The sequence below is a fragment of the Caretta caretta genome, chromosome 10, assembly GCF_965140235.1.
Source record: "Caretta caretta isolate rCarCar2 chromosome 10, rCarCar1.hap1, whole genome shotgun sequence".
In the NCBI taxonomy this organism is placed as follows: Eukaryota; Metazoa; Chordata; order Testudines; family Cheloniidae; genus Caretta; species Caretta caretta.
This window is the reverse complement of record NC_134215.1, coordinates 76,551,689-76,571,464: the sequence shown is the minus strand read 5'-3', so window position 1 is coordinate 76,571,464 and position 19,776 is coordinate 76,551,689. Positions and strand designations below refer to the sequence as shown.

Below are 19,776 nucleotides of genomic sequence, written 5' to 3'. Positions count from 1 at the left end.
CCCGCTAGCGTTGCCTCTGTGGGAAGCTGGACCTGGCCGATGACTAATATTCCTATGCTTATAGACGCGTGCTGTAAGCACCATAATATTTGTGATGGGAAGGGTGAAAGCTTCATTCAAGGCTGGTCTCAGCGCCTGGAGGCTGAGTTTGAACAACCAGAGACCAGGGCTATTAGAGGGGCGCACCATGAGGCCATAAGGATCAGGGATGCCTTGAGGCAGCAATGTAAAGCTGAAAGCCACTAATATTTATTGCTATGCTTGGGAGTGCAGTGCTTGTAATGCTAGGAGGGGATTGGTGTAGACAATGCAATATGTGGGTTTAACATAATTAGATGTTGCTTTACAGGGCTCTTTGTGCTCTCATGTAATAGAATAAAGATGGCTTTCAAACCATCACAATTCTTTTATTAAAAAACAACAATTGAGGAGAGAGTCAAACCAAAAAAAACCAAACAACACATCAGCAGTAAGTGGAAGAGGGGAAGGGAAGGTCCCAGGAGGAGGTGAGACGGCTAAAGATTTGTGTCTGTCCAGGGATCATATCCAACCTTCTCCTTTGGAGTAAAATGCAGCAGGTACTGTACTTCCGCAGGGCCAAACTGCAGCGGGATGGGTGTTGAGTGCACTGGGAGTCCGCAGTGCTGGATTGTGAGGGGGGAGGAGTGGAATGCCGCGGGTGTAGACTGGAGCCAGAAGGTTGATAAGAGTGTGCTGGCGGTGTCTGGGGGGAGCATGGAAAAGTTTTGCGACAGCGGCTGCAGGGATGCTAGCTCAGTTTGCAGTTTGTCCACCCTGGGACAGTACAGTAGCACAAGAAAGTTATCGTTAATGGGGCAAGAAACAAAGCAGCTCTGTCGAAGAACCTGCGGCAGCGGATTGCCCAGTATCTCCAGGAGAGTTTCCTGGAGATCTCTGATGGAGATTCCCATGAAGTGAGGGAGTCAATCAACAGCCTGTTCCACCGCTCAGACTAGGCATGCAATGGGAGACAAGCCTGCTTTCTGCAACCTTCCTGTCCCCAACAACTCGCTTCAGTGATTCCCAAAATCAAATCCATTTATCAGGGGCCTCCTCACCAGTTTGTGCTTCGCCAACATCCAATAGCTGTGACTGGCTAGCCTCTTCCCAGGTAGAAAAGAGCTCCTGGCTGCGTGCATCTCTGACCTCTAGATCCCCCTCCACATTCTCGTCCAAGATTTCCTTCTCCTGGCTCGGTCCACTTTCAATAGGCATGCGAGCCACTGAAGAATCCACAGTGGTCTTCACAGTGGAGGTGGATTCGCCACCGAGTATCGTGTCCAGCTCTTTGTAGAATCGGCAGCTCGTGGGCACAGCATGAGACCAGTGGTTTGCATCCCGCACCTTGTGGTAGGCGTTCCGTAGCTCATTCACTTTGACCCTGATCTGCAACGAGTCCCGGTCATGGCCCCCTTCTGTCATGCATCGTGAAATCTGTCCGTAGGTATCATAATTCCTACGGCTGGAGCGCAGCTGGGTCTGGACAGCCTCCTCTCCCCAAATGCTGATTAGGTCCAGCAGCTCCAAGCGGGGGATCGCCCGGTGCGTGAAGCAGGCATGGTCACCTGGAAAGATGCATTGAGACCACTGCATGCATCACCGAGCAAACAGGAAGGGGACTTTCAAAATGCCAAAGGAACTTATGGGGTGGGGATGACTGTTGGTCACCTGAGGGCAGGGTTGTAGAGTTCAAACCGATGACCAGAGAGGCAAGAACAGGCATTGTGGGTGTCAGGGTTCCTTCCCCACTCTGAACTCTGGGGTACAGATGTGGGGACCTGCATGAAAGACCCCCCCTAAGGTTATTTTTACCAGCTTATGTTAAAAATTCCCCAAGGCACAGATTCCATTCTTGCCTTGGGATTGCTGCCACTACCAAGTGATTTAACCAACAAATAATCAGGGAAAGGACCACTTGGAGTCCTATTCCCCCAAGCCTACACCCCCTTTCCTGGGGAAGGCTTGAGCATATATCCTCACCAATTGGTTACAAAGGGACTACAGACCCAAACCCCTGGGTCTTGGAACAATGGAGAAATCAGTCAGGTTCTTAAAAAGAAGGATTTTACTTAAAGAGAAAAAGGTAAAAGAATCATCTCTGTAAACTTAGGCTGGTAGTTAACCTTACAGAGTAGCAGAAAATTCAAAGAGCACAGAGGAACCCCCTTTAGCCTTAGTTTCAAAGTTACAACAAAACAGGGATAAACCTCCCTCTAGCAAAGGGAAAATTCACAAGTTGAGAAAACAAAGGTAAACTAATATGCCTTGCCTGGCTGTTACTTACAAGTTTGAAATATGAGAGACTTGTTCAGGAAGATTTGGAGAACATGGATTGATGTCCGGTCCCTCTTAGTCCCAAGAGCTAACGGCCACAGAAAACAAAGAACCCAAAACAAAACCTCTCCCCCGCCAGATTTGAAAGTATCTTTTGTCCCCATTGGTTCCTTTGGTCAGGTGCCAACCAGGTAACTCAAGCTTCTTAACTCCTTACCAGTAAGGAGGAATTTAGGCTACCCCTATGGTTATGACAGTGGGACACCTCCCAGAGGCCAATCGCAGCACTGTAATCGACCACGGTGTCTACACTGGCACCATAGTGCTGTAGCCCTGTCGCAGAAAGCTGTACGCCTCTCATTGGCGTGGTCTTTTTTAAGTGCTAGTTTTTTTAAGTTTTATTTAAGGTTTGAAGGGGGGAGGGAGGTGCTGTATGGTGGGGGGGAAGGGTATGAACAGGTTATATGGTGGGGAGGTGCTGTATGGTGGGGGGGGAACGGGATGAACAGGTTTTATGGGGGGGAGGTGCTGTATGGCCAGGGGGTGGAGGGGAAATGAACAGGTTATATGGGGGGGAGGTGCTGTATGGCCAGGGGGTGGGGGTGAGGGGGAAAATGAACAGGTTATATGGGGGGGGGTGCTGTATGGTCGGGGGGAGGTGCTGTATGGCCAGGAGGAGGGGAAATGAACAGGTTATATGGGGGGAGAGGGGAAATGAACAGGTTATATGGGGGGAGGTGCTGTATGGCCGGCGGGAGAGGGGAATTGAACAGGTTATATGGGGGGAGGTGCTGTATGGCCGGCGGGAGAGGGGAAATGAACAGGTTATATGGGGGGAGGTGCTGTATGGCCGGGGGGAGAGGGGAATTGAACAGGTTATATGGGGGGGAGGGGAAATGAACAAGTTATATGGGGGGAGGTGCAGTATGGCCGGGGGGAGAGGGGAAATGAACAGGTTATATGGGGGGAGGTGCTGTATGGTCGGGGGGGGGGAATTAACAGGTTATATGGGGGGAGGTGCTGTATGGCCGGGGGGGGGGGGAATTAACAGGTTCTATGGGGGGAGGTGCTGTATGGCCGGGGGGAGAGGGGAATTGAACAGGTTATATGGGGGGAGGTGCTGTATGGCCGGGGGGGAGGGGAAATGAACAGGTTTTATGGGGGGAGGTACTGTATGGCCGGGGAGGGGGGGGAATGAACAGGTTATATGGGGGAGGTGCTGTATGGCCGGGGGGGGAGGGGAAATGAACAGGTTATATGGGGGGAGGTGCTGTATGGCGGGGGGGGAGGGGAAATGAACAGGTTATATGGGGGGAGGTGCTGTATGGCCGGGGGGGGGGGAATTAACAGGTTATATGGGGGGAGGTGCTGTATGGCCGGGGGGGAGGGGAAATGAACAGGTTATATGGGGGGAGGTGCTGTACGGTCGGGGAGGGGGGGGAAATGAACAGGTTATATGGGGGGAGGTGCTGTATGGCCGGGGGGGAGGGGAAATGAACAGGTTATATGGGGGGAGGTGCTGTATGGCCGGGGGGGAGGGGAAATGAACAGGTTATATGTGGGGAGGTGCTGTATGGCCGGGGGGGGGGGAGGGGAAATGAACAGGTTATATGTGGGGAGGTGCTGTATGGCCGGGGGGGAGGGGAAATGAACAGGTTATATGGGGGGAGGTGCTGTATGGCCGGGGGGGGGGAGGGGAAATGAACAGGTTATATGTGGGGAGGTGCTGTATGGCCGGGGGGGGGAGGGGAAATGAACAGGTTATATGGGGGGAGGTGCTGTATGGCCGGGGGGGGGAGGGGAAATGAACAGGTTATATGGGGGGAGGTGCTGTATGGCCGGGGGGGAGGGGAAATGAACAGGTTATATGTGGGGAGGTGCTGTATGGCCGGGGGGGAGGGGAAATGAACAGGTTTTATGGGGGGAGGTGCTGTACGGTCGGGGAGGGGGGGGAATTAACAGGTTATATGGGGGGAGGTGCTGTATGGCCGGGGGGGAGGGGAAATGAACAGGTTATATGGGGGGAGGTGCTGTATGGCCGGGGGGGGAGGGGAAATGAACAGGTTTTATGGGGGGAGGTACTGTATGGCCGGGGAGGGGGGGGAATGAACAGGTTATATGGGGGGAGGTGCTGTATGGCCGGGGGGGGAGGGGAAATGAACAGGTTATATGGGGGGAGGTGGTGTATGGCCGGGGGGGGGGGAATTAACAGGTTATATGGGGGGAGGTGCTGTATGGCCGGGGGGGAGGGGAAATGAACAGGTTATATGGGGGGAGGTGCTGTACGGTCGGGGAGGGGGGGGAAATGAACAGGTTATATGGGGGGAGGTGCTGTATGGCCGGGGGGGGGGGGGGGAGGGGAAATGAACAGGTTATATGTGGGGAGGTGCTGTATGGCCGGGGGGGGGGAGGGGAAATGAACAGGTTATATGTGGGGAGGTGCTGTATGGCCGGGGGGGGGAGGGGAAATGAACAGGTTATATGGGGGGAGGTGCTGTATGGCCGGGGGGGGGAGGGGAAATGAACAGGTTATATGTGGGGAGGTGCTGTATGGCCGGGGGGGGAGGGGAAATGAACAGGTTATATGGGGGGAGGTGCTGTATGGCCGGGGGGGAGGGGAAATGAACAGGTTATATGTGGGGAGGTGCTGTATGGCCGGGGGGGAGGGGAAATGAACAGGTTTTATGGGGGGAGGTGCTGTACGGTCGGGGAGGGGGGGGAATTAACAGGTTATATGGGGGGAGGTGCTGTATGGCCGGGGGGGGGGAATTAATAGGTTATATGGGGGGAGGTGCTGTATGGCCGGGGGGGAGGGGAAATGAACAGGTTATATGGGGGGAGGTGCTGTATGGCCGGGGGGGGGGAATTAATAGGTTATATGGGGGGAGGTGCTGTATGGCCGGGGGGGAGGGGAAATGAACAGGTTATATGGGGGGAGGTGCTGTACGGTCGGGGAGGGGGGGGAAATGAACAGGTTATATGGGGGGAGGTGCTGTATGGCCGGGGGGGGGGAATTAATAGGTTATATGGGGGGAGGTGCTGTATGGCCGGGGGGGAGGGGAAATGAACAGGTTATATGGGGGGAGGTGCTGTACGGTCGGGGAGGGGGGGGAAATGAACAGGTTATATGGGGGGAGGTGCTGTATGGCCGGGAGGCGAGTGTCCGTTAGGCCGCGCCCATCCCCGGGACGAGTCCCCACACTTCAGTCAGGACGGGAGCGGCTGAGCAGGGGCCCGGCGAAGCCGTGTCGGGCGCCGCTGCAGCCGCCGCAGGGGAAGGCGGGGAGGGAGCCCAACCAGCAGCGGGTGAGGAGCTGGACGGGCGCGCGGTCGGTGTGGGGGCGCTCAGGCCTCACGGAGAGGCGGCGGGTCACTCACCTGCGCTCCCTCAGAGGCGGGGCGGGGCGGGGCGGGCCTGCGACCTCCGCTCTCAGCACCGAGGCCGGAGGGCAGCAACCCCGCGAGCGCTCCTTCAGAGCGGGTATCGCGAGACCTTGGACGCCTCCGAATCCTGACTCCTCCCACTCCGGCCCTAGGGGCCGCCCCTCCGGGCTCAAAGGGGCTTGGCGGGCGGGGTTTACGCGGCTTGCGTATCTTGCCCTATGCTGGGGGGCTGAAGGTAGCGTAGCTCCAGGGCATCGCTCCCGACTCCGTCAAGATCTCCCCTCTCCCGGTCCTAGGGCCCGAGGTTGACCTGCCCCACGCCCCGGTCCCAGGGCCTGAGATTCCCTCCCCGCCATCTCCATCTCCAGGCTGGACTCCCCCCGCCCCGTCTCAGGGCCTGAGATTCCCCCTCCCCCCATCTCCAGGCTGGACTCCCCCCGCCCCGTCTCAGGGCCTGAGATTCCCCCTCCCCCCATCTCCAGGCTGGACTCCCCCCGCCCCGTCACAGGGCCTGAGATTCCCCCTCCCCCCATCTCCAGGCTGGACTCCCCCCGCCCCGTCACAGGGCCTGAGATTCCCCCTCCCCCCATCTCCAGGCTGGACTCCCCCCGCCCCGTCACAGGGCCTGAGATTCCCCCTCCCCCCATCTCCAGGCTGGACTCCCCCCGCCCCGTCACAGGGCCTGAGATTCCCCCTCCCCCCATCTCCAGGCTGGACTCCCCCCGCCCCGTCTCAGGGCCTGAGATTCCCCCTCCCCCCATCTCCAGGCTGGACTCCCCCCGCCCCGTCACAGGGCCTGAGATTCCCCCTCCCCCCATCTCCAGGCTGGACTCCCCCCGCCCCGTCTCAGGGCCTGAGATTCCCCCTCCCCCCATCTTCAGGCTGGACTCCCCCCGCCCCGTCTCAGGGCCTGAGATTCCCCCTCCCCCCATCTCCAGGCTGGACTCCCCCCGCCCCGTCTCAGGGCCTGAGATTCCCCCTCCCCCCATCTCCAGGCTGGACTCCCTCCGCCCCGTCACAGGGCCTGGGATTCCCCCTCCCCCCATCTCCAGGCTGGACTCCCCCCGCCCCGTCTCAGGGCCTGAGATTCCCCCTCCCCCCATCTCCAGGCTGGACTCCCCCCGCCCCGTCACAGGGCCTGAGATTCCCCCTCCCCCCATCTCCAGGCTGGACTCCCCCCGCCCCGTCTCAGGGCCTGAGATTCCCCCTCCCCCCATCTCCAGGCTGGACTCCCCCTGCCCCGTCACAGGGCCTGAGATTCCCCCTCCCCCCATCTCCAGGCTGGACTCCCCCCGCCCTGTCTCAGGGCCTGAGATTCCCCCTCCCCCCATCTCCAGGCTGGACTCCCCCTGCCCCGTCTCAGGGCCTCAGATTCCCCCTCCCCCCATCTCCAGGCTGGACTCCCCCCGCCCCGTCACAGGGCCTGAGATTCCCCCTCCCCCCATCTCCAGGCTGGACTCCCCCTGCCCCGTCACAGGGCCTGAGATTCCCCCTCCCCCCATCTCCAGGCTGGACTCCCCCCGCCCCGTCTCAGGGCCTGAGATTCCCCCTCCCCCCATCTCCAGGCTGGACTCCTCCCACCCCGTCACAGGGCCTGAGATTCCCTCCCCGCCATCTCCCCATCACAGGGCCTGAGATTCCCCCTCCCCCCCATCTCCATTTCCAGGCTGGAGTCCCCCTGCCCCGGTCCCAGGGCCTGAGATTCCCCCTCCCCCCATCTGCAGGCTGGATTCCCCCTGACCTGTCACAGGGCCTGAGATTCCCTCCCCACCATCTCCCCATCACAGGGCCTGAGATTCCCCCTCCCCTCCATCTCCAGGCTGGACTCCTCCCGCCCCAGTCACAGGCCTGAGATTTCCTCCCCCCTCCCAAATCTCCAGGCTGGACTCCCCCTGCCCCGGTCACAGGGCCTGCAATTCTCCCCTCCCCCCCATCTCCATCTCCAGGCTGGACTACCCTTGCCCTGGTCACAAGGTCCAAGGCCTGCCCCCCCAGCCCATCTCAGGGCTGAGCTCCCCCTCACTCACACAGTTTCCCCCCTGCAATTTTAACCAGTGACTAGTGGAGCTGTCGGTGTCCACCTTTCTCCACTAACACCAGCCTTGATGCTCCATTTATTTATCTGCCTCTCACAGTCATATGTGCTTTCTTTCCCACAGCCCTTCAGTGACTGCCGTGGGTTGTACTACAGGGCTTTGGTCTTCTCCTTGGTATCCCTTCTCCAGACCCATTTCTGCTGCTGTGCTTTCAAGAAGCTAGGCAATAATAATTGGGAGGGCTAGGGGCACTTTGGAGTCAGCCATGAAAATAATAAAACAATACATGCATGTTGTATCCTTTTTCCCCCTTTCTTCATATGTTGCTTTCATCCTGAAGTTAAGCTTTTCCGGACGGAGACTGCCTTCCTATGTGGTTGTACAGCACCTAGCACATTTTACCTGCAATTGCAGTATAAATAACAGGTTTCAGAGTAACAGCCGTGTTATATTCTCTTAAGGGCTAGTTGAACAATTTTGTGAATCCTCAGTAAAGTTATTCTTGGGGAATATCCCCTCAATTTTTCCTTCTCCTTTTCATCTTCTTCCTATCTTCCTTTTCCCTCATGCTCAGGAGGGAAAATGTATAATAGACATTCGCTCTTTTCCCAACTAATCAAGGTAGTTACACAGCATCAGGGCCTTATTTTAAATTTGGGATTGTCCCTACACTGTTCCATCCTTCCCCCTGCTGAATAGATGTCCCATTGGCTGTGTGTTTCTTCGGTCTCAAAAATCTGCCTTTAATCCTTCTAACAAATCAGTTTCCAGTATTTAAAAAATGATTGCTACAGGAAATTAGGAATACAGATTATTTGGTGGGTATTGAAAGCATGCACAGTCGTGCCACTTTGAGAGAATAGTTAATTTTCCAACATTAAAAATGGAAATGTCTTTTACAGAATATCCTGCTCATGTGATCCACATTTATTTTAAAAAAGGATGGAAAGTATAATCGCACTGGGACATTTCAGTCTTCTTCCCTTTCTCTCTTTCTTTGTTGTGTTTTCTCTTTTCACATGCAGCTTTTTTATGGCACTGGTCACAGCATGCCAGGAGGGGAATGCATAAATTTTGAGAGTAGGGAAAACCAGGGTAAAATAAAGCAAATATTATCCATTTCAGATTGGAATAATAGTGTGATGTAACAGGCTTAGTCTAAGGAAGCCTGTAGTGATGTTATCAAGAAAGGATGCTACGCTAGCAGAGTATATTACAAGTGAAAATTAATGTTTTATTAAATAAGACTTGCTTTTGAAAGCTATATACATAGATATTTTTATTCAATAACACCCAGTCTTGAGAAGTGCTGAATGCTCTCAAATTCCAATGGGATTTAAAGAGAAGTTGATGGCAATTAGCATCTCTCTGGCAGTGCTCAGCACCTTGCAGGATTGAGTTTTATAGTTGCCTTTTTTTAATGATATTTCATTTCTTATATAGGTTTTCATTTTTAACAAAATGATTAACCTACAGGCAGGTAGCTAGTGGACACGTACATTCCACACAGAATAATATGCCAAGTAATTTTATGTCATTGAGTATATGCTTCATAAACTTCATCAAAATAGATAAAAACTGGAATGCTGGTTTTGGCAAATGTTTTTTCTGAAAGTAACGTTTCAGGTCTGGGAAAAGATGCATAAGTGGAATATTATTGGGATTGCAGAGGTTGCTGGGAACTCCGAAAACATAAACATGCTGTAGAGTTAATAAAAGCATACAGTCAGTAAGTATTAGAAATGTCCACATTTTCTTTAGAGAAGTCTTTATATTATAAGAAATGCAACAGAAAAATTGCATGTCTTTACCTAGTTTCCAGTAGTTGCATCTCTGCTACTTGCTCCTATTAGTTGCTGGGAACTCCGAAAACATAAACATGCTGTAGAGTTAATAAAAGCATACAGTCAGTAAGTATTAGAAATGTCCACATTTTCTTTAGAGAAGTCTTTATATTATAAGAAAAGCAACAGAAAAATTGCATGTCTTTACCTAGTTTCCAGTAGTTGCATCTCTGCTACTTGCTCTTATGCCATGACATTACTAAATTCTCTAGCATCAAGAGAAATAGATTGTTGGTGGGATTTTCCAAAACATTCAGGATTGGTCGGACCCTGCTCCCACTGATAACATTACCATTGCTTTAAGGGAGCAAAGTTAGGCCAGCATTGACTACTTTTGAAATTCCCACCCAGAATCATTTTTAATGAATATTTATGTCAGTAACTGATACCCTGTATGTAAAAGATAATAATGAATTTACATCATATTCTACAGGAAAAAAATTTTGCTGTGACAAAATAATTTTCACTGTGTCTTCATAGACAACTGATATTAAAAGTAGATATTTAAAGATAGCAAAGTGCGTTGAGAGCAACTGTACTGATGAAAAGTGCTATATCAGAGCTTGTTATTACTATTATTTTTTATTAGATATGGTAATTATTTATACTACAGAGCCTGTTTACCTAAAATGAGGCATGTTTTGTAGGCCTTATTGATAACTCAAGCCAAGCCTGAAGATTGTACTGTACTGGTACTTATTCTGTATAAAGTTGTGCAAAAATATTGTATTTTATTATTTGACTAATAATTTATGATAACATACTCTACATAACCAAGGCCTACCTGGGAGCTGTAGGATGTGTGAGCCCAGAAAGCTATAAGGCAGGGTTTCTCAACCTTTTTCTTTCTGAGGCCCCTCCAATATACTATAAAAACTCCACAGCCCACTTATGCCACAGCAACTGGTTTTCTGCATATAAAACCCAGGACCAGCATTAGTGGGTAGCAAGCAGGGCAGCTGCCCGGGGCCCCATGTCACAGAGGGCCCTGTGAAGCTAAGTTACTCAGGCTTCAACTTCAGCCCTGGGTGGCAGGGCTCGGGGCCCCGAGCTACAGCCCCATGCAGCGGGGCTTCGGCTTTCTGTCGTGGGCCCCAGAAAGTCTAATGCCGCCCCTGCTTGGCAGACTCGGAAACCTGCTCACGGCCCCCCAGGGGGCCCCAGACCCCTGGTTGAGAATCACTGCTATAAGGTACTAAAAAATCTTCGATAAATTGCTCTGCTTTTAGCAAATGTGAATTTGTTTAAATTACAGGATCAAAAGAGGATGTAGACAGGAGAATGCAGGAAGCTCCAGAAGCCCGAATATCTAGCCACACTGATGGCTCTGCTGCTGCCCTTAATGCTAGAATCAGAAGAAAGCTCCAAAACAGATCTTCAGAAGAGAAACTACTGTAGCCTCCGGAGCAGAAGCTTCTGCAGTGTGAACAAAAGGCAAAGATGCATAGCAGCTGTCATGAAGTAAGAGAGCTGTATTTGACATACTTTGTATCAAATCACTTGCTTTCACATACCATGCATTTCACAGCAGCAAAGGCAAACACTGTACATTTGACTTGAGCAGTGTAGTGTCCGGATTTCAGTGGTAATGGTAATTTTCAGGTCAAGAAGTAATGGTGAGTGGGAAAGGTGGGGTATTAAGTGCTCATGGAAGTATAGCACAGTAGTTGGGATCAAGGGTGGGATTTTAAGAAGCACCCAGCAATGATCTAACTCTGCTTCCATTAAAGTCAATGGTAAAACTCCTGTCTGCTTGAATGAGAGACTAGTTAACCCAATGCTGAGCATTTTTAAATATCCTACCCCTGGTCATTAGAACTGCCTAATGCTCTCTAGGGTTTTGCCATTGACTTTACTGGTAGAATGACTGAGCCCAAAATAATTAAATGACTTGGGATACAGTGTGTCAAAGTCAGAATCAGGATTCCTACATAATTTGTCAGACCACTCTGTTTATTAGCAAAGCGCTTTGCCAATGCACCCAGATATGTGAGACCCTCTCTGAGGCTCATGCTAACTTATTTATACAATTAAGCCAAAGCCAATTTAACATAAGAGACAAAAGGAAGCAGAAACTGACAAATATACATACATATCTTATTTGCATACTAACGTTTACCAATCTCCTAGCTCAGTAGGAGCTCTAAGTTAATTAGTTTGACTCATTGTCTCATACTCCTTTATGTTTCTCTTCCTGACAACTATATTTCAACAAACCCTTCAAGTAGCATTTCTTTAATGAATTATAATTTCAATATAATTCATTCTACTCTCACAAGTGTTAGCTTAAAGGTGTTATAGGCGTGACTTTTTTGAGGATCGTTTGGTAATATTCAGGTAGAGAATCAGAAAACCAAGGTGCCAAGTTTAAAGATGCTGAATGACATGATGATAAAAGCCTTGTTAATCAAAATAAACTGTTACCTCGATTATTCTCTTATTTGCACTCGTGTAAATCAAGAGTAATTTAACTGACACAGAGTTACACTGGTGAATTCTGGTACAAGTGAGAGGAGATTGCAGCAGTACCATCTTAACTGAAATGTTTCTGTTTTGTTAAAACTCATTGTTGGGTGGGTTCCAGTTACTTTTACCATTTACCAGTCTAAAGGTTACAGTTGTACAATTTGTTAAAGGAACTCTATGAGGTTAAAAAAATCATTTAAAAAAACTTCTTTACAATTCCTTACCTATGTTACTAATAAAACATGAGATTATCAATTAGCATACAACTGATAATCCTCTTCCTTTGTATCTTCCACTGTGTTCACCTTTCAAACATTTGCTATTATTTGACCTCACATTAGCCACATATGGCCAGTCTAATTAGAATTCAGAATAACTGAGTCTTTTGATTAATGTAGAATGTGAATGGAATGCTATACTCCACTTTCAGACAAACAGAGAATTCAGCACCCAAATACTGAAATAGTCACAATACGGGTTGGGTTTGACCATTGTCAGTCTGGGCTTCATATTGAGAAGTGCTGCACACCAACAGCTCCATTTGAATTCAATGGGACCTGAAGGAAGTCAGTATCTGTGCAATTCAGGTTCCCTGTAATTTAGGCTTCTTAAACAACAGAGCGTTCTTTTTCTGTTAGTATAACCAAGCCCTCTCGGATCTCATGAGGTGTATAGCTCTGGCAAGAATTTGCTATGGAGGCCATCACTGGAAAATGGCAGAAGCCCCTGTTAATTTGGCTCAGGGATACCTCCAGCTTAAAGGTGAGTTTACAAAATTCAGAGGTCACAATGTTAGGACCAAATCCTCCAGTCCTTTCATAGTCAACGCTCCCAATGGCTTCAGCAAGGATTGCAAGATTTTGCCCTGAGCTTTTACAGACCTTTTTTTCAAAAGGACGGTTTATGTTTATCAAGTCAATGGAACAGAAGAAAAGCCATTTTAATTTAAAAAGAAATTAAAGGACAAGCTAAAGAACACACTGATTTTCTGGCTAAAGCTGTTAGTATATCTTCTTTTCCCTCTGGAATCTTCTGATAACTAAAGAATTTTCCAAAGCATGTGTGCCAAAGAATTTTCATAGCAGAAATACTGTGTTGAAAAGAGAAGGGGTATGAAGCTTCAGAATTTATCACACTAAGGTAAAATCATTTGGAAAGAATACTCAACAATAACGACTTCTCATCCTACCAAAATGTGAGGATCCTAAGAAGAAAATAGGCTTATTTAAGGAGTTATAATAGGGAATATTTGAGACCAAATCTAGGACATCTGTGAAAACTGTGATTGTTAAAGTAATCCTGACTGTGGCATTTCCTTTTTGAATATGTTTTTGAATATGTATGGTTCATACACGTTAAGTTTACAGCTAAGTCCAAGATAACTATTTACTTTATCCCTTACAAATTTCTAAGTAACTTTACAAATACGTGTGTGGTGATCTGTCTCCTGCAATGTGTTCTTCACAAACATGAGAAAACTTTTTAGGTTCCATCCATGCTTGAATACCTAGGAATCTTCAGAATTAATCTTGCTTTTCAGTTAAATATAGAAGCCTGGGGAGAGGCATGGGATCATGGGAATTGTGGGGTTATCATTGTTGTCTGTATTCCTTAACAAACAGTAATCTTTGCCATGTCTGTGCTTTTACATTGTGTTACTCTAAAGATCAGCTGAATAAGATAACAAATCGGACATGTCAGGTTAATTAGTGAACAAGACTTACAATGTCTAAGCATGCATAAGAATCTTTATAATTATGTATATCACAATACGCAGTAATGTTGATGAGCGTTTGGCCAGATCACTACTTGAATGAGAGATCTTTAAGGAGCTGCAAGAAGTGGTGTTGGTGATTCATTAAATGTCACTCTCTCTTACCTCCAAATCCATATGAAACCAGTGCCAAAGGACGGTACTAATAGGTGTTGTGCTGCTGGCAGTGCCAGCTTTTAGATTAGATGTAAACTGAAGTCCCAAGTACTCACTGAAATCCCATGACCAGGTTCTGATTAGTATTTCTGTTGTCTCCTCTTTTTGAGATGATTTATTGTATCTTGCCATGGTTTTTGCACTTGTTCCTCTGAATTATTTCTCCTTTTGGTTTGAAAAAATTCAGTAAATTAATAAATCCTCATAGCACTTCTCTTAAGAACCGGGGTGTTATCCTCCATGTCCTGGTTAAGTTCCAACTTGGACAAAATTCACCCAGTCGGTTTCAAGTGGCTACAATGTTCTTTATTTCTCTGCTTACAGAACGTGTGTGGATGCATTTCAGTGAAGGGTAAAATGATCCCTCTAAATACTCTGGATGCAATTCTGCATGGTGTTATACTCCCTCATCTTTCAGAGGAAACTGGGATGGATCCCTGTACCTTGCAGGGTCAGCTCCATAGTCTGTAGTTCTGTAGAGCACTTTAAGGCATCCAAATGATACCGTATAAAGCTGCTTTATTATATTATTATTAAAATTAAACCAATGAAAGCATTTTAGGATTTCGTTTTTAGTTACATTTGCAATAGACTGTTTACTAAATAAGAAACATTGGCAACTCTTTTGACCAGTTGTTTGCGTTAACTGAAATTAGCTTGAGTTCTCCAATTGCATCATGCAGTCTGTTTCCTTTATCTTTAAAAAGAAATTATGGCTTGCATCAGAGGACTTCAGTAATGGATTTGTGAGGATAAAAAATTGAATATATTTTGGTTTTTACAGGCATGAATCTTGATTTTTCAGGTAGACTGAATGTGATCCCATTGTTGTTGCCCAGATCTCTTGGCTTATCTCTGCCTCTTGCTGGAAAACCTGAATATACTTTCTAGATTAAATTAAGCCAAAGTCTTCCGACAGGAGAAGGAAACATCGTAATCTTCAGCATACATGTGGAAGTAGTTACATTTTCCTCATGAGAATCTAAAAGCTGAATCACCCACAGAAGACTTTTTTTTCTTATTTATGTTCACAGGGTTTTCACTACAAGCAAAGCAAGATGCAGAAAAAGCCAAAGAAATTCTTCTTGCCAGCTCACCTATCCCTGCTTCTGATTCTGAACAAAGAATGGACATTCTTAAATGCTCAGTTGCCATTTGTCAGACATTAGGAAGATCATGAACTGCTCTTCACGAATATCCTTTCTCAGTTTTATTTGTTACTTGCAATTGGTTCTAGAAGTTTATTTCAGATCAATAGATTGGATCTATTGAAATGATATGAACACCTGACAAATGTACAGTGTTAATTTCTAGAATTGTCTATTGAAACATCCAATAGGAACCTCATTACCCTTAAAAAAAGCATATGGCCCCCCATATTCATGTTGTAATGCCAATAACAGTATTCCTTAGAGTGGTTAATAACTCTTAATAACATCTCTTGCCAGGATGGACCTTAATCTCTAGGGAGTGGCCTGCATCTTTTCCATCATTGTTTAAATAACAGCAGTTACATCACTTCTGTTATTGTCACTTAAGTCCTATCGTTACAAGGATCCGAGAAACGAAAACCTAGGTCCAAAATACAAACTGGATAGGTACGCTGGACCCTTGCTAGAACACGCGTCTATATAGCGTGAATCCGCATGTAATGCGGTCGCGGCCATGAATCCCAAATTTAATTACTTTAATTGGAATTCATTTTAACACGGTACCGCGCATGGATCCCAAATCCCGCGTTCTAGCGAGGATCCAGTGTACATAGTAGACAGCAGATCCCACAGATTGAAATGTACAGTGAGAGCTCAAAACAAAATCAGTCTTTAGCCAGGAGATTGGAGGTGGTTAGGCCATTCATAAGGCCTAAAGCAAAATGTGGGTGGAAGAAATAAGTATTTCTGCCCCCTCCATGAGAGTAAAGAATTTTTAAGATTGTGGCACTCTGACACTGTCTGGAAGCTTCATAATTAAGAGATCCACTGACAGCATACCAAAGATGCTGGATTTGTTGTTCTCACACACATTTTGTCATACCATGCCTCTTCTCACTGTTGTGAGCAATAAAGTATGGAAGGGGACAAGATTCTTACTCTCTGGTCTTTTCAGAGAACAAATTCTTGTCTATTTCCTTTCTCTTTTTGTAAGAACAAAGTAGCTAGGGAAAGCAGAGATATGATAGAACATTTGTACCCACTCATGGTCATGAATACGGTTGCATCCACAGTGACAAAAACTCAACACAGAACTGAGATTGGTCACCCAGAACGGAGATTTCTATTAATTAATTATAAAACAAAGTTTTTTAGACATTAATTAAACCTCATAACACTCTGTTAGGTTGAGCAACCAATCTGACAGAAGGGTAAACAGACACAGATTGGTTCAGTTTATTTTCAAAGGTCACACAAAGTTGCATGGCAAAACATAGTCGGAATCAGAAGTCATGAATCCTTCTCCAACTTCTGCACACTAGGTAAGGGACAACATCTCACTATATATTTTAACACTGTTGCAGCCAGACTGACAGTTTTCTCCCTTTCAGGAGCATATAGTAACTCAAAAGAAATTAGTTTTAGACAGGCTTACATTTTGAGTCAACTTTTAAGTTGTTTTGAGTTCATGTGGATATCTGGATATTTTAAAAGAGATGTTCAAATGCATTGTATTTTTCAAAAACAAACATTTGCAGTACACTTGAAATTCTTAATTTGCAGCATCTCACATTACACAAATTAAATCACAAAAAACCCTATACGTTTTTTCTGATTTTCCAAAGTATGCCAATTCTTTTCATGACCTACATGAAGTGAGTGCAGTTATCCTTAGCACTACTCAGATTGAAAGATTCAGAGAGAAATTTAGTAAAAGCTCAGAAACTTTCAGAGGAACTACTACAAAGTGATCACATGCCACAGGACAAATGGATGGAAATCAAAGCAGCAGCTGAGTTGTCGTTTGCACAGTAAGTTTGGATTCTATTATTAAATTTTTTTTTTTAAATCCAGTGTAACACTAACAAATTTAGATAATAAATAAAATATAAATAACATAGGTATACAATAGAGGGTTTGAAAGTGGTTTTATAAATCTGCCATTTCATACATTCACTAAGGGGGAGGTCCTCCTACTAGTTTTACAATTTACTCTTCACTTTTAAGGCAAAGATGAACGTATATGACTCCCTTCAGAGACCATCCATACTGCTTCTTAATTACCACAGGGGTCGCTATGGAATTATGTGAACTGTTCCATCCATTTCTTGCCAAAACAGGACCAATCTCGGATTTGAAATTCTCCCACATCCTACAGCTATATCACTGGCCCACCACCACCTACTCCTTTTTAAATGATGTTATAGTGTCCCATTCAGTCTGGATGGGCTTTCAGCATGGTCTTCCCTAAGCAGTCAGTCATAGGTTTATGATGAAGTTACTTCTTCCCTTGAAGCCCTGCCAAAGCAGTGACTCAGCAGTGTGAATTCATTGGCTGGAAGGCCTTGCAGCCTCCATGATCTTTTGCCCTGAATCCTATTCCATCTGTTGTTTTGGTTACAGTAGCAACACTGCTGAAAGATGAGATTAGGAATTTTTTCTTGCTTGATACTATCATGGTCTCTTCTGTTTATGTCACCAGAAACTCTGTGCAATGCTCATGTATCTGTGCTTGACAGCTGATCTTTCAAGGCTTGAGCCTGCATACCACAGAAGTGACATGTTGCTTTTATAATCACAAGGTTAAAAGTGATGAGCAGGACAGGGAGTGCTGGGAACCTGATCCTGTATTAAGGAAAGTGCTGCTTTGTAGCTGCTAAATTACTCCTAATAGCAAGAGGCCGGCTACGAGGGGAATTTATTGCTAAGAAATCATCATCTCGCTGCCTACACCCTGCCTCCTTTTTACCTTGTGCTCTTCAGAGGGGGCTGGAAACTTACATTTGCTTGGAGCAGAGCATTACGCCTCCTAGTGCGTAACCTTTTTGTGGCTACACATACCAATTACACTTGCACTGAAGTACAGTAACTTTGCAGGAGAAGACCTATGTGTTCTCCAGTCACCACTGGCCTGGAGAGTAGAGCTCCACCAACTAGTCTATTATTTGACTTGGAGCTAAATTCTGTCCCTGGAGTAAATTGGCATAATTCCATTGACTAGAATTGCACGTTCTTATGCCAGAGCTAAATATGGCCACAGTCAAATGCCTCAGTGATGATGTATGGTACTGTGTTTCCAGGCTAGTAGCACAAGCTTGGAAAGTTGCAGGTAGTGGCTTCTGTAATCTAATAGTAAAGCCTTCTGTAGTCATTGTATGCTGTCTTGCTTAGCTAGGGTCAGATATAAACATGAAGTAGTAATAATGGTTTTAAGGTTTTGTTGTGATTGTTACAAGATTTGTAGTTCTCAGTTTTGCAGATTCAGGGGATTCAGATAGTTCATCTGAACTTTTGGGTTTAGAGAGGAACTGCACAATTTGAATCTTTTGAGGCTCCACAGTCACTAGCTTTGATGGATAAGCCTTTTCCCTCCAATATTGTGGATACTACTCCTGTTGAAACACATTAACTAATTACACTTTGTTCCAGTATCTTCCCAGGTATCAAAATTAGGCTGATTGCTCTATAATTCCCCAGGTCCTCTTTGCTCCCCTTTTTAAAAATAAGTACTATGTTTGCCCTTCTCCAGTCCTTTGGGACCTCATCCGATCTCCATGAGTTCTCAAAGATAATTGCTAATGGTTCCAAGATTGCTTCTGCTAGTTTCTTAAGAACCCTAGGGTGAATTTTATTGGGTTCTGCCAACTTGACTACATCTATATCTAAATATTCTTTAACTTATTCTTTTCCCTATTTTGACTTGCGTTCCTTCCTCCTTGTTATTAATATTAATCTGGTCATAATTTCTTTTTCATGAAGACTGAAGCAAAATTGGTATTAAACACCTCACCCTTCTTGATGTCGTCCATTATTAGCCTTCCTTCCCCACAAAGTAGAGGACCTATGCTTTCCTTCATCTTTCTCTTGCTCCTAATGTATTTATAAAACCTTTTATCGTCTTTTTTGTCCCTTGCTAGGTGTAACTTGTTTTGTGCCTTAGCCTTTCTGATTTTGTCCCTTTGTGCTTGTGCTATTCTTTTGTACTCCTTAGCAATTGGTCCACATTTCCACTTCTTGTAGGATTTCTTTTTGATTTTTCAGGTCATTAAAGAGCTGTATCAAGCTGTATTGACCTCTTACTATTCTTCCTATCTTTCCATCACTTTGGGATAGTTTGCTGTTGCACCTTTAATATTGTCCGAGAAACTGTCAGCTCTCATGAACTCATTTCAGATATGTTACAGGCAAAATCTTCAGCTGGTATCAGCAAAACTATATTTTGGGCAGCTGGTAGCTTTTGCTTTTTTATAATTTCCTTTATATTAAAAATATGTAGGTTGATTCTTCACTTACACCAAGGTAAAGAGTGTTGACCTGAATTTATGGGCTAGTTTATTACAGCTCGCCAATGATCTGACCAGAAAATATTTAGGTTCTTGTCCCAGTTCAGGCTACAGGGTTAGAAAACTCAGAGAGTTTAACGTCATGAGCAGACCCTCGGGTTGTGTGGCAAGGACACTTACACTGAGGACAATACCAAAACGTTAAGACCTTTATGAAATGAATGAAAGAATAAGAAAAGATATAAAACACAGAGCCACAAAGAAGTAATACAATTCTTTGGCCCCTGGTGGTAACATCTTTGTTCTAAAGGACTACTTAAACTAGCATACTCTCACCTTTCCCTGAAAACCTGGTAGTTGGAGACAGAGGACCAGCCCCATCTCTGG

General features: G+C 46.4%; 2 protein-coding genes across 3 annotated transcripts in view; one reads left to right on the top strand and one right to left on the bottom strand.

Moving 5' to 3' along the window:
* Nucleotides 1-5,826, bottom strand: part of LRRC28 (leucine rich repeat containing 28) — an 86,003-nt gene extending 80,177 nt beyond the window's left edge. The window contains exons 1-2 of one of the 2 annotated variants that reach the window (XM_048867123.2): nucleotides 5,674-5,817; nucleotides 1,080-1,586 (exon numbers count right to left, since the gene is read on the bottom strand). The gene's annotated coding sequence lies outside the window, so the exon portion shown is untranslated. Of the gene's footprint in view, nucleotides 1-1,079; nucleotides 1,587-5,673 lie in introns of both variants that reach the window. The other variant, XM_048867121.2, reaches the window with a different exon arrangement.
* The window catches only part of TTC23 (tetratricopeptide repeat domain 23), a 46,592-nt gene continuing 32,291 nt past the window's right edge, over nucleotides 5,476-19,776 (top strand). Inside the window, 5 exon segments of the mRNA XM_075132772.1 lie at nucleotides 5,476-5,601; nucleotides 10,815-11,020; nucleotides 12,664-12,787; nucleotides 14,990-15,112; nucleotides 16,782-16,917. Coding sequence (XP_074988873.1) covers nucleotides 10,841-11,020; nucleotides 12,664-12,787; nucleotides 14,990-15,112; nucleotides 16,782-16,917 — 563 coding nt within the window. The 5' untranslated portion in view covers nucleotides 5,476-5,601; nucleotides 10,815-10,840.